The 13,503-nt window shown below is 40.4% G+C and overlaps 1 protein-coding gene across 5 annotated transcripts in view; it reads left to right on the top strand.

Moving 5' to 3' along the window:
• Positions 1 to 13,503, top strand: part of EVI5 (ecotropic viral integration site 5) — a 936,315-nt gene that overhangs the window by 353,065 nt on the left and 569,747 nt on the right. For all 5 annotated transcript variants that reach the window (XM_078646330.1, XM_078646331.1, XM_078646332.1 and 2 more), the window contains 2 exons: positions 10,974 to 11,099; positions 11,727 to 11,870. In XM_078646330.1, coding sequence (XP_078502456.1) covers positions 10,974 to 11,099; positions 11,727 to 11,870 — 270 coding nt within the window. The remainder of the gene's footprint in view (positions 1 to 10,973; positions 11,100 to 11,726; positions 11,871 to 13,503) is intronic.

The raw sequence follows: 13,503 nt of genomic DNA, 5'->3' as shown, positions 1-13,503 counted from the left end.
TCCCCAGGCTTTCCTCAGCATCATTGGCCAGAAGAGACCTGCATTGGCTGCCTAACCAGTCTAGGATTTCTTTTAAGATCCTCTATCTCGCTCATGGGGCTCTGTATGGGTCTGGCCCTTAGGGTATCAGGTCCCTCCTCCACTCTTATTCCCCCGGTAGAGCTCTCCGCTCATCTAACAAAAATCTTCTCTCAGTTCCCAGATTTAAAAAAGCAACATGGGGAGGTCGAGCCTTCTCTACTTTAGCACCTAGGCTATGGAACTCGCTTCCCCCCGAACTTGCAGGGCAACCCTCCCTTGTGCTTTTCCGTAAAGCATTAAAAACTTGTTTTTTTGTTGAGGCATACACGTAGTAGTGCACTAGGAGAATTACAGACTGGACGACCTGTTTGGGGCCTTGATGCCCTTGGGCTAAGTTGCGCGGTATAAATCTCCCTTCATTCATTCATTCAACTCCATCACCTCATAGACCGAATCCGGTTCTTGGAACGCTGCAATGAATTTACATAAGAACGTTCAAGGCGTTGCAGAGTACATATAGTGGGCATGTTTGAGAGACAGGGGGGCCCTTTGCAAAACTTTACATTGAAAAGTGACTAGCGGAACACTCGCTGGCTGACACCTTTGCCATTCACTCCAATGCTGACTCTACAGTGTATACACATATGAGTATTACAGCTCTAGATGTCACAGAGTCAGAAAGTCTCATGGAGTCAGTTACTGGCTTCCTGGAAGGGCTGGTACTGCCTATGGCTACCCCGGAACTCAAAAATAGTGGACCCTTTTACGGAACAAAAGGTTCATGGAATGAAAGGCAACCTCACTATTGGCAAAACTCCTCTTTTATACGGCTTGCCCATAGAATTTAATAATACCTATAGTACCCAGCTCATTACCAAACCGGCTGAATTATGTAATATGGCTGTTGAGAGGGGCAAAATTCCCATCCACCATGAGGGAGGCTCTTATACTCTCCTTTCCTAAGCCAGGAAGGGTTCCCCTTGCACTAACTTGCTGTAGGCCACTGACCAGTATATACATTGACTCTCAGAATTCTTAGTAAGATCGCAGGAGAATTCTCCCAGCTTTTCCAGCATTTGTCCACCATGATCAGATTGTAATAGTCTGAATTGTCACACTTGAAGGAGTGCGATAGTTAGTAGTTGTGTTGGTACTGTCACTGACCGCGCTGGCAGGGGCAGTGGGTGCTGCAAGTTGCAGTTGGCCTCCTGGTAAGGGGCCTAACACTTATTTTTCCCCAAATTAGGCACTGGCTCAGGCACAGCTTTGATCCCCTGGCTGTTGAATGGTTTTAAGATGGCTGCAGGTTTGGGAGTTAATTGATCTAAATCATGTATTTTCCCATTGAGTACCAGCCACCAGGAATTCATGATTGATATGGTAGGGGGCATAATTAAAAGGGGACCCCATCGGTGTTTGCTAGCTCTGCATCAAAACCTGTCATTCAAAATAAGATATTTTATGCTGTAATTTCACTAAAGATATTTCTTCACTTAGGACCCAAATAACATTCTGGAAAACTGCCAAAATGAATGATTTGCAGAGTGGCTCTCACCAAAATGGTCATGCTTCCCTGTCTTTTATATTACTTTTCCTGTCTTCTTCCTCCTTTAGTCCGAAATTATTTTCCACTTACTGAATTGCTGAGCTGCTTTATTTCGCTACCCAGTGGAAAGCTGGATGCTAGTATGTGAGATCTCCCTTGTAGCAAATCAGTTACAAGAATAATTTTTACCTTTTGCTGCCATACAGAGAGATTGTAATTGGTTGTTAAGGGTAGCATTACAGTGTTAAAGAAGGAGCCAACATATCACAAATCAATAAGCCTCATATGTCCCTGTTGTTCAGTACATACCTAGCTTCAGACAAGAACACTCAAAATGCACTTGAAAAATTGTAAGGTTCAGGATTGCTCACAGTGGGTGATCGTTTTCAGGATCACTAGCTACTTCAATTCGAAAACCTAGTGTCGCCTTCTGAAATCACATGCGCTGGTGCTTCTGCAAGGGGTATTGTTTACACTAAAGGGATAGGAGCCTGTTTATTGCAGACCATTCGTTGGCATCATTGTTACTCTTCTTTGCTGCCGCCTAACTGTCCAACACCTGCCGGGCGTCACTTCGAGTTTCTACTGTGGAGCATGTACAAGCACAGATTGATTCATCTTGATTAGAGTCCAAACTCTGCTCGGTTCTTCTTCCCCTCCCACCTTCGTTGTCCGTGATGCTTTTTCTCCTTGTGTTCTTATTCAGTTTCAGAATTCAGCTACTGTTGTTCAAAACATTTGCCTGCCTTGTCTATTCACATACTTGCTGCTACCTTCATGCCTCACCTTATCCTGAAACCGATATGGCGCTTTATTAATCAGCGGATGCTGCGGTTTCCTTAAGATCTAGAGTGTACAACTCGTACATCTGTCATGTTGCATTTCATTGCTATAATTTAATCTGTGTGGAACCATCCTATATCTTTGATGATGTGTGTTTAACATATATAAAAATGCAAGGTCTGTGCATTTTAGTTTCCAATGCTACATGCATATTTTGAACGGTGATAGATTTGTGTGCATCAGGGTGAGGAAAAGTGGAAGTTCCACTTTTGACGGAATTGTGCACACTTATACTTGAGACCCTCAGGTCTAACTCCTATTTCATTCAGTAGAAAATAATTCTTTCAAACGTATTCATTTTGAAAAGTATTCCAATATTTATTTCATAAGTATACTTTTATATTCCATTTAATTTCCATTGCAGTGTCACTTTTTAAATTCCATGTATACCCAATGCATTTCGGGTAAAAAAGATTACCCTTCTTCAGGGTTTCGGCCTTGACAAAGAAGGTGAGGGTCCTATATTTATGGTCGCGCTACGCATTGGATTGACCATTCCCCGTGATCCTTTGAATTTAAAAAGTGACACTGCAATGGAAATTAAATGGAATATAAAAGTATACTTATGAAATAAATATTGGAATACTTTTCAAAATGAATACGTTTGAAAGAATTATTTTCTACTGAATGAAATATGAGTTAGTATAAGTGTGCACAACTCCATCAAAAGTGGAACTTCCACTTTTCCTCACCCTGATTGAAATACAGTGTTTCCGGACAAAACACTTGGAGATAGTAGCACAAAAAACTATATGAGAGAAAAGAGATTACTTGTGAAAATAGAGTGCACCAACGGACACTATAAAAAAAAAGATTTGTGTGCATGCCACACAATGCTACACAATTTTACTTCATGTATGTCCAACGTAAGCACCATTTTGGTTTGGGAGGATTTCCCAAGGATGTATACGATGGTGTGTTGCTGTCTTTGTGTTTTTTTGTGTTCATTGCGCTGTTCAAGTCAAAATATTCTGTTGCATATTTTGGTATGTGGTCGGTGAGCTCACCTACTCCTTTTTTGCAAACTCCAGAGGAACCACAGATCAAGTGGAAAACCTGGTTCGTGGCTTTTACGAAGTATTTAGGTGCCATAAGGGAGACGGGTACTGCCCAGAGAGGAAGAGATTTCTGTTAGAGCATATTTTAGGGTTCGAAGGGCAAGCCATCTACGAACATTTACTTCATGAAGAATCTGATGGAGAGGAATATTAGATGAGTATCAGCGAGCAATTGGGAAATTGGAAAAACAGTTTGAGGTTCAACAGAGTTTAATTGGTAACACAGGCATTTTTTCAAGAGAACAGCACCAGAAGGAACCAATAGATGCTTATGTTGCAGTGTTACTAATTTTAGCTGAAGATTATGAGTTTGAAGATTTCAGTAGTCAGTTGATGAGAGATCAGGTAGTTGTCAGGTGTTGGGACAAAAATGTCCAAGAAAAATAACTTGGATTCAAGAATCTATCGTTGTCAGAAACAAGTGATATCGTTAAGACTATAGAGATATCGCATAAGGCCTCTAGAGAATCGATAAATAAGGAAAGTGTGGGTGTCCATGTGGTTGCTGACCGTGGGGGTAGTAGTCAAAACAATGTTAAGCTAAGTTTTCAAAAGAAGAAATTGGACTACACAAAAGGAGATGATAATCAGTTTTTCAAACAGAAAAATATATGTTTCAGATGTGGGTTTATCCAACATTCTCCCAGTAGCCGTTATTCTACTGCAAGAAGTGCTGCATGCAAGAGTTGTGGGGAAATGGGCCATTTTGGCAAAGTTTGCCAAACCTTAGAAAAACAGAATGAATGTTTTGTATGAATGTGATTGTTGCGATGATACTTTTGAATTATCAGATAAAACTAAATTTTTTGTCTTAGTAATAAGGGATGCTGAAGCCTCTGAACGTAGAGATCCATACACTGACATTTGTGTTGATGGTACACCTTTGAAGCTCTTACTTGACTCTGGCACTAAAATGACTATCATTACAGAGGTTTTGTTCAAGAACTCTTAGACAGATACAGAGTTAAATACACCTGACTGATGCCCTGTGTCTTATAATGGTAAGAGAATTGATTTGCCATGATATTTTCTAGCTTCTTTGCAATTTGAGGATACAGTCTTTCGTTGGAAGGTTTACGTTGCAAAGAAAGGACTCAACATTTTGGGTTGGTATCACCAGGGATTATTTGGTATGAATTGAAGTTTGGATAAGGAAGTCCAAGTTTCTTTAGTGAGAGAGAATGATACAGATATAAACAACATTTGGATTGACAAATTTCACAAAGTGTTTGAAGGGAGATATTGTGTAAGATCTTGGGTTTTCAGCACAAAATTAAAGTTAAAGTTCGGGAAAATGCGGTACACACTAAGCATAAGTTGAGAAACATGCAGTTTAACATCAGAGAGGACCTAGCAAATATTCTTGAAGATGTGTATTGAAGGGGTCATCGAGCCAGTCAAATCCTCTTTGTGGCGTTCCCCTTTAGACATTGCCAGAAAAAACCCAGAGATTTGAGGGTTTGCATTGATCTACGCTGTTTTAATAAGTCAATTTGTGTTGACTCTCATCCCTTGCCACGGATTGATGATATTCGGACAAGTTTTGCATGAGCAAGGCTTTTTAGCAAAATTGATCTACCATTCACATACTTTGGAACCTGTCATGTGACCTCCCTGATCAATATGTGCAAATGCCGGAATCTGTTAAATGTGTGGAAAGAATCTTGTCATCCATTTTAGTGCTTCTAGAAAATTCTGTGAACAATTCGGATCACATCCAAGATATCTTAATGGTAATCCTGAAAGCGCTGATGGGCCCAAAGAGTGAGTGGGTGCTCCCCCAATCAGACACTATAGATAGCAGCTAGCCAGCCTTATGGAAATTTGGGTCTTACTGAATTTGAACCGCAAGCTGGTAAACCTCAAGTTATGCAGGTGCCGGTTTCCAGCAAGAAACAGCGGTCTGTAGAAAGCCCTCCTTATTCTTTAAAAAAATCTCTTCACCTAGGGCTTCTGAAGCCCTGCAGCTCCCAGTTTACCAGTGAAGGCCTTCTGTTCTAAGTTTGAGGCTTTTACTATCTTCAGGCCTCATGACCAGGCTACAACAAGCTCAGCGGTCTATGTGGATCTTGGGCAACCTAAGGGAAAAGCCAAGACAAAGAAATAGAGCCTACGAAAAAAGAACAAATGGAGAATCTCTAAGAAAAGTACAAGAAAACGTTGCTTTCAAGACTCTGGCAACATTGATGTCTCCATCTTAAAGGCCACAGTGAATAACCCAGCCAATCCTCTTTGTAACACGAGCACCTGAGGATTTAATGGGGGCCCGCCATAAAGATGGGCCATTTCTCCATGATAAGCCCTCTCGCTGATAGAGATTGGTGCTCCCGGAGTAGAAAGACTACCCCTAACCCGAAGTCAACATAACTAAATCTTGGGGCTGTACTCTTTTAAGTTGCACCAAAGGAAACCTTCATCTCTACATGGACTAGTGGAAATGTCCTTTCATTCCCCCTATTACCTCTGATGATTTTCAGTTGGATTTTGTGGCCTTATTTTATTCTGATTTAATTTTGTGCCATTCCTTTTTAGTAACCTGTTTTGCAGAGATTGAAAATGTTGAGATGCTACATAGCAGTGACATTTCTCTTGTTTTTGAAATGCATTGCCAGCAGTGCTAAAAACAAGGGTTCAGTTCCAATGTAATTATTGCTGTAAACTTGACTCAACAAAATAGTGACTTCCTCCAAAGTAGAGGGATTGATTTAATCCCCGTACTTTGGGAAAATAAAATCTTCATTCAGCAACCTGATACCCTGAAAATAACAACTGTAGAGTATCATCACATGCCCTTCAATGAACTATCTGCTGAAAACTTAAAACACCTGCAAGTTCCCAGAGGTCTAAAAGGCATTATGGGTCTAGGTTACCTTCTAAGGCACATGAGCTCCCTCACGCCTCAGCAGGGGATGAGTACTAGAAATGGAATTGGCCAGTCGGTACACTTGAGTGTGTCCGTGCACCGGGCCATTTATAAGCCTTATAATTAGCAATAATATTAAAATGTTTTCCTGGAATGTAGCCTTCTTACTGTTTATTCCAGAGAAGCTGGAATTTTTAAATGGCTTAAAAGCGAACATGATATGCATCCAGGATCCCTAGTGCTCCTCTGACCTTGCGTGTGACGCCTACTTTGTACTAGGTTTCAAAGCTATCCCTTCTAAGAAAGGGCACGCAAAGGGAGGGATTCCTATTCTGTTGAGTAATGTCTTTAAATTGAGAATACAATAGTTTTAAAGACTCCTAATTTTCAAGTTCTAAAAATCGTTCAAAAAGTAGATGAGGGTGTGAGAGACCCATTGATTGAGGTGACTGCAAATATTCCCCCGTGACAAAAGTTATAATATTTTGCTTTTTGATAGTTTTTCCTTCTTATCTAAAGCCATAAACAACGTGGGTGAACTTCAAGTTCTGTTAATTGGAGACTTGAATTTCAAAGTCCCCAACAATTTTATTAATCTATTCTTAGATGCGGAGAAAGAAGCAGCATTCCACATTCCACCCCTGTTTTTTCTGCCACACCTGAGAACTGTTAAAAGAGGGCATTTACTCTTCATTTAAGAAAGAATGAATGTGTGATGGCAAATGGAAGATTCAACCAAGACTCCCCTGCTCAGTTTACTCATAAATCCCACAGGGATTTTCTATCATTGATTAAATTATAGCTTTTTACACTGTCTTTCACCTTTTAACCGATCTGAAAGTTGTAGATTCTTAATTTAGTGATCATAGACTACTTCTCCTTTCTTTAGAGTTCAGTTTGCCTTCTGTAGGGCCATGGAAATTTGATGGACCCACTACAAAATGCGATAACAAGCCTTGTAGACGCAGTGGCCCCCCACTAAAATCTTTAATTTAAAAGGGATGTTGGAGAGGGTCATTAACCACTTGGATGCTAAGCTACTTGCAGTGCTTCCATGTAATTTCCATTGAAATCAATGGAAACTCCATGACGAGCTGGGCTCGTCATGAGCGTCGAAGGGGTTAATGACTTAGACCTTTAGAATACGGACATATTTAACTTATTCTCCCAACTTACAAAGCAGATTCTAAAGGTGGACAGTCTGATGTATTTCAAGCCTCCTTGTAAACCATTATTTTGCCCAATTCTTCCCTTGAATATGAGAAATTAATAGATTGATTTGATTATAGTTTTTTTCTTCTCAAAGACAAGAGGCAAACTTATATCTCTGTTGAAGAGGAGAAGAAGGCTCTGAAGGAGGGCATAAGAAAGCCGAACACAATCATAGGTGGGTTGATTTAAGAGAAGCATCATATAAAAAAAATGCTTGAAATTTCTGGGAGATCCTTGCAGATTGCTGTGGATCTAGAGTGATGTCTTACTCTTCCACCATCCCTGAGGACTTTGATCCGCACGATGCAATCCTCTGGTGCTGTGGAGTTGGATGAAGTACCGATATCGGTTATCAACAAAGAGGCCACTCTCTGGGCAACAATACTTTTCCGGTCTTCAAATTTTGCTTTCTTAAGGGTATAATCCCTCCCAAGTGGACTGGAAGTGTCATCGACCCACTGTACATTACTGTCAAAATGACCTGTTAGATGCAGTTGTAAAGGTCTTTACCAAGTGCTTGTTAGATCATCTCAATACCTGAACTTAAGTAGCTCTTAATGCAGAAAAGGTTAGAGACCCCTGGATGAATGGTATGGTTATCCCACTAGAACAAACGGGCTTTAGGAAATAGCATGGTATGTAAGATAATATTTCCTGCCTTTCAGCTTATTAATGAAAATTAAGTAACCATAAGAGGCTCCTCAGTTTATGCCGCGTTTATTGACTTTTCCACAGCCTTTGATTAAGCCGATCATCGAACCCTGTGGAAAAAGTAATTTAATCTTGACATACCTGAAACGCTGCTGCATTAAATTATTGGTTAAAGATAAGAGAGGTACCCCTTAACTAAGATCAAGGGAAGTAGGGTTAACAAACCAATATAAAAGAACAGTTCCCTTGAATTCAAGGGAACTGTTCTTTTATATTGGCATTAAATTATTGCCCTGCACCCTTCAACCTGGGGTAAAGTCTTACTGGGCGGTTGATCAGGGTTTATCCATGGATTTCCCAACAAAAAAATGGTCTGAAGCAGGGATGCTTACTTACTCCATTGTTATTTTCTTTATACATACATGAGCTACCCCGTTTCATTTTGAAAGGTCTGGGTTTTCCACCAAGCATTGGGAGTCGCACCTCAACTTTTCTGCTCTATGCAGATGACATCGTCATCCTTGATCTTACCCCGAAAGGCCTAAATAGCGGCTTAGCGGCGTTTCAACAATATGCGGACCTGCATAATTTGAAGGTTAAATCGTCAAAAAGTTAAATTGTATGTTCTCGAGGGAAGAAAGCATGTACATATTTTAACTTTTCATGGCACTTGGGGGATTACAAAAATTGATAAGAATTAGGTCATATTGTTTCCTAAAAAAAAATGTCGACTAGCACACTTAGTGTTTCAGATCATATTTCAAACAATATTGGTAAAGCGCAGTTTCAGGCCAATGAGCTGGGTGCATTCTCTAATGCTGTAGGCAAGAGACATTTCTCCCACCTTCTCTCTGTATTACAGACCAACATTCCTCCCACTATACTGTTTATGGTGGAGCTAATAGACGTGGCAAGATGGGGTTTCCTATATAAGACCCAAGGTCAAATTATAAGACTGTTATCCTTATGTAGTACTTTAGTGATAGTTGCTGCTCTAAGACTAGAATTTGGGATTAAAAGTTCATTTGTGCAAGGTCTGGCGAGAGTGGTATGGTGTGCTTCCTGTCTGATGAGAAGTGATGCTTTCTCTCAAGTCACTTTAAACACAAGAAAACTTTTGACCTGAAGAGAAAAACATATTTGTTTTTTAGAAACTTTAAGTATGCACTCGATCAACTGGAGTTAGATCATAATGTGGTAGTCTCTGTAAACCCAGTTAAAGCTCGCTTAACACAAGCTTCTTTAAATGTAAGTCATCGTTTGGATACCGACTTCTGCAGTAAAAAAAAAAAAAAAGAGGTATTATGTATTAATGAATACTGTTACTCTGAAAAGATTAAAGTCGTATTTGGCATGGAATTTGCCACAGGGTGCTTTTGGATTTTATTTAGATTGCATATACTTTTGCTAAATGTTTTAGTATCTAAATGTCATGGATCCTCAAATGTTTCTAATCTGTGTCAAAATGGTGTCCAGGATTTGAAACATTTCTTATTTGTCTACCTTGCCTTTTTATTATCTTGTCGCAAGTTACTGAGGCCTCTTTTTGTGGACTTTTCTGCGCGAACCATAGCTGAGGTCTTGCAATTGTTTTATAATCCCCCAAATGAAATATTTAGTACCCAAGTTCCTAACCCCTTTAAATCATTTATTTCATTTTTGTATGTCTTTGTTTAATGTGGATCTCCAAAGCATGAAATAAAATCTTGAATCTTACAAGTTTTATCTTTTCTTAATATTAAGAGGGGAAGATGTAGTTGTGGGCATCTGTGTTGTTCTTCCATGCTTCACTGTTGGCTGCCTCGTGTGGCGCTGTGCGTGATGCATGGAAGAACAACATTGTAAGTACTGTTTCATACTGTTTCAGAATGTGATGGTTCAAATGTTGGAGACAGTTGTCTTCTGGTAAACGAGTAACTAGTAAACGTGTCCCTGCTTGTCTCCTGGTGCTGTTTTGGAAGGACATGAATAAACGTGTCAATGTACAAACTCAACGTTGACTGGTGTGTTCAACTTCTACAATAACCTTTTCTATATGCCACACAAAAGCTGTAGCACACCTTAGAAGTATTACGAGGAGGAACTTCTTACCAATTAGAGAAACGTTTGAACTATAAAACAAAGGTTTGCTAAACGGATGTCAGTAACTACTTTAAAAAGTAATAATCTTAATTATTTTTTTCACCTTTATGTTAATACTAAATTCAACTGAAAATAATCACTGACCTTGAATTGGAGATAATAAATGATGACGTCCATATGTCCAAAGTTTGCCAATTGGTCCCTTCGTGCTTAACATAAGTGTTATTAGATCCATTTCTGACATTGAGAAACATATAAGTATGACAGTATGAGGCCAATATGCATTGCAAGTTCAAGCGATTACTTAACTTAACTCTTCTATGGCTCCTTTCAAAGAGGAAGTAAAAGCGATTCTCATGGCGAAATGCTCCTGAGCATTATCTAAAGAAATTGCAAGACCAAACCTACCTGTGCTGATAATCTTTACTATGACAAATGTCCATATAGACACTTGACTCATTATATCTACCCTTTCTCGCTTCATCTGGATGGTTCTCTGTGTTTTAACTTACCGCTTTACTGTTATATGACGGTATTTACATGTGATTAACATGCATTGAATTGATGTATAACAAACCTTACTTAATGTAAATCGCTCTGTTATCCGCAAGGATCTTGTTCGCGCTCTATAAAACTTTCAAAATAAATAAAAATAACATTTGTACTTTTAGTTAATAAACACGTTTTTTTACTCTAGATGCCAGAAGAAGAAGCATTTTGTGTATTTGTTAAATTAATGCAAGATTATAGACTACGGGAACTTTTTAAACCAAGCATGGCAGAGCTGGGCCTTTGTATGTATCAGTTTGAATGTATGATACAGGTACGTATTTACATGGTCTGTTTTGTAGAAGAAATGTGAATCTGTCTATTCCACTCTTTTTTTTTAAGCTTATTTATAGTTAGTCCATAGTTGTGACAGACTAATATGGGATTTAAAAAAATGCCATTTGTCTATACTTCCTGAGATATGAAAATGCATATTATTTATTGGCAGTCTTGTTACAATTATGGTGGTAGGTCTGGGGGACAAAATACTCTTGTTTCTCTGGACCCTTGTTTCTCTGGACCATTTGTGCACCATATTCAAAGATTTTCACTGGTCTTGGACAGTATTCTTGAAATGTCTTTGGGAACCAGTTTTTCTTCCTGGGATTCGCATTTTGCACTGTTTGGCTTGTACAAATTCCTCCAGGTATTATTTGGAGAGAATTGTGGTTAATCGAATCCAGATGCATGCTCAGCTTGTGAAGAAGCCTGTGATTTCAAATCTGGTGCAAACACCTTTTGAGGGTTACCGCGTCTTCTACCCATATTTGTAACCGATTTCTGATTTGCAAAGTATTGCTTTTAATTTTAGTGCAAAGTAACACACTCCATTTAGAGACGACTAGATGCAGTATGAATTAAAATAATTTATTCTAACATTTGTTTCTTGTTCGCTTTCTAGGAACAGCTCCCCGAGCTTTTTGTGCACTTTCAAGCTCAGAGTTTTCATACCTCAATGTACGCTTCGTCGTGGTTTTTAACTATCTTTCTTACAAATTTCCCACTACCAGTTGCTACAAGATTATTTGATATATTTATGTCAGAGGTGAGTGCCCCTGAAAATGATTTGTGTTAACATGTTTATTGTATCCTTTGTGCCCATGGAGAAATTGTTTTTTAGGTTTCGCCTAGGCAGTACACATGTGCTGTCTGTTCGAGTTCTATTGTATCTTAAACAAGCCTAAAAAGAGCCTGGAGCCCACCTATTACTTACCATTGGTTGGTGTCTTTGTCACCCTCACTTCTTTTGAGTTCATTGATCAGTGGGCTCGCACCAGATGGCTTTGGGAGGATCTCTCTCTCTCACTTTGGTTTCATCGTTTTAGAATCGACACACACATACACACACATAGATTTGTTTCATCTTTTTAAAATGTACACACATGGATTTTGGTTTCATCTTCGTATAATCGACTCATAGAGACAGCAGCTTTGAGCCGGTGCATGTCACATGAATCAATACATTACGCCCGTTTACTCCAGTCTATGCCATTACTCTACTCTATGATACTCAACACCATTCCACTCAACCACACTATACTCCACTTCACACTAGTCTGTGCCTCTTTACTCCTCGGCAGTTTACTCCATGCCACTCTCCTCCTCTTTATGCCCCTCCGCTCTGCTGCCTCTCCGCTCTGCTGCCTCTCCGCTCTGCTGCCTCTCCGCTCTGCTGCCTCTCCGCTCTGCTGCCTGTCCGCTCTGCTGCCTGTCCGCTCTGCTGCCTGTCCGCTCTGCTGCCTCTCCATTCTGCTGCCTCTTCACTCTGCTGCCTCGACGCTCATTGACGCTCTCCTCGGCTGTACAACACTCTACTCGGCTGTACAACACTCTACTCGGCTGTACAACACTCTACTCGGCTGTACAACACTCTACTCGGCTGTACAACACTCTACTCGGCTGTACAACACTCTACTCGGCTGTACAACACTCTACTCTAGAACGCTTTCCTCTGTTCTACAACATTCTACGATACTCTACTTCATTCTAAGTCATGCTACTCCACTCTACGACACGCTACTCCAGTCTACTCTACGTCATGACATGCTTCTCCACTTCAGTCTACTTCAGTCTACGACACTACTACACTTTATGCCAATTTATCTCACTTTGCAACACTCCACTCTACGATATTCTTCTCAACACTCCACCCCACTCGAGGCCACTCCACTCTAGGCCACTCCAATTCTACATCACTCACCTCTCTACTCCAGTCCAACTCTACACCACTCTCCTCCACTCTAAGCCGCGCCACTCAACAACACTCTACTCCACTCTACAGCACTCCATGCCTCTCCAGCCTACAATACTCTACTCCACTCTACACTACTTCACACCCCATTCCACTCCACTTTATGCCACGCTACAATGTTCTACTCCACCTTAGATCACTCTGGGCCACTCTACACCACCCCACTCTACTTTGTCACACCACTCTTCAAAACTCTGCTCCACTCTTGGCCACTCCACTGTAATCCACCCTACTCCACTCTTGGCCACTCCTCTGTAATCCACCCCACTCCACTCTAGGCCACTCCACTCTAGGCCACTCCACTCTAGGCCACTCCACTCTAGGCCACTCCACTCTAGGACTCTCCACTCTAGGACTCTCCACTCTAGGACTCTCCACTCTAGGCCACTCCACTTTACTCGACTAACTTTTGTCCATGCTGAACAGC

This window comes from Lissotriton helveticus, chromosome 1_1 (genome assembly GCF_964261635.1).
Source record: "Lissotriton helveticus chromosome 1_1, aLisHel1.1, whole genome shotgun sequence".
NCBI classification, from domain to species: Eukaryota; Metazoa; Chordata; class Amphibia; order Caudata; family Salamandridae; genus Lissotriton; species Lissotriton helveticus.
Note: the sequence above shows the minus strand (reverse complement) of the source record. Positions and strands in the feature narration are given on the sequence as shown.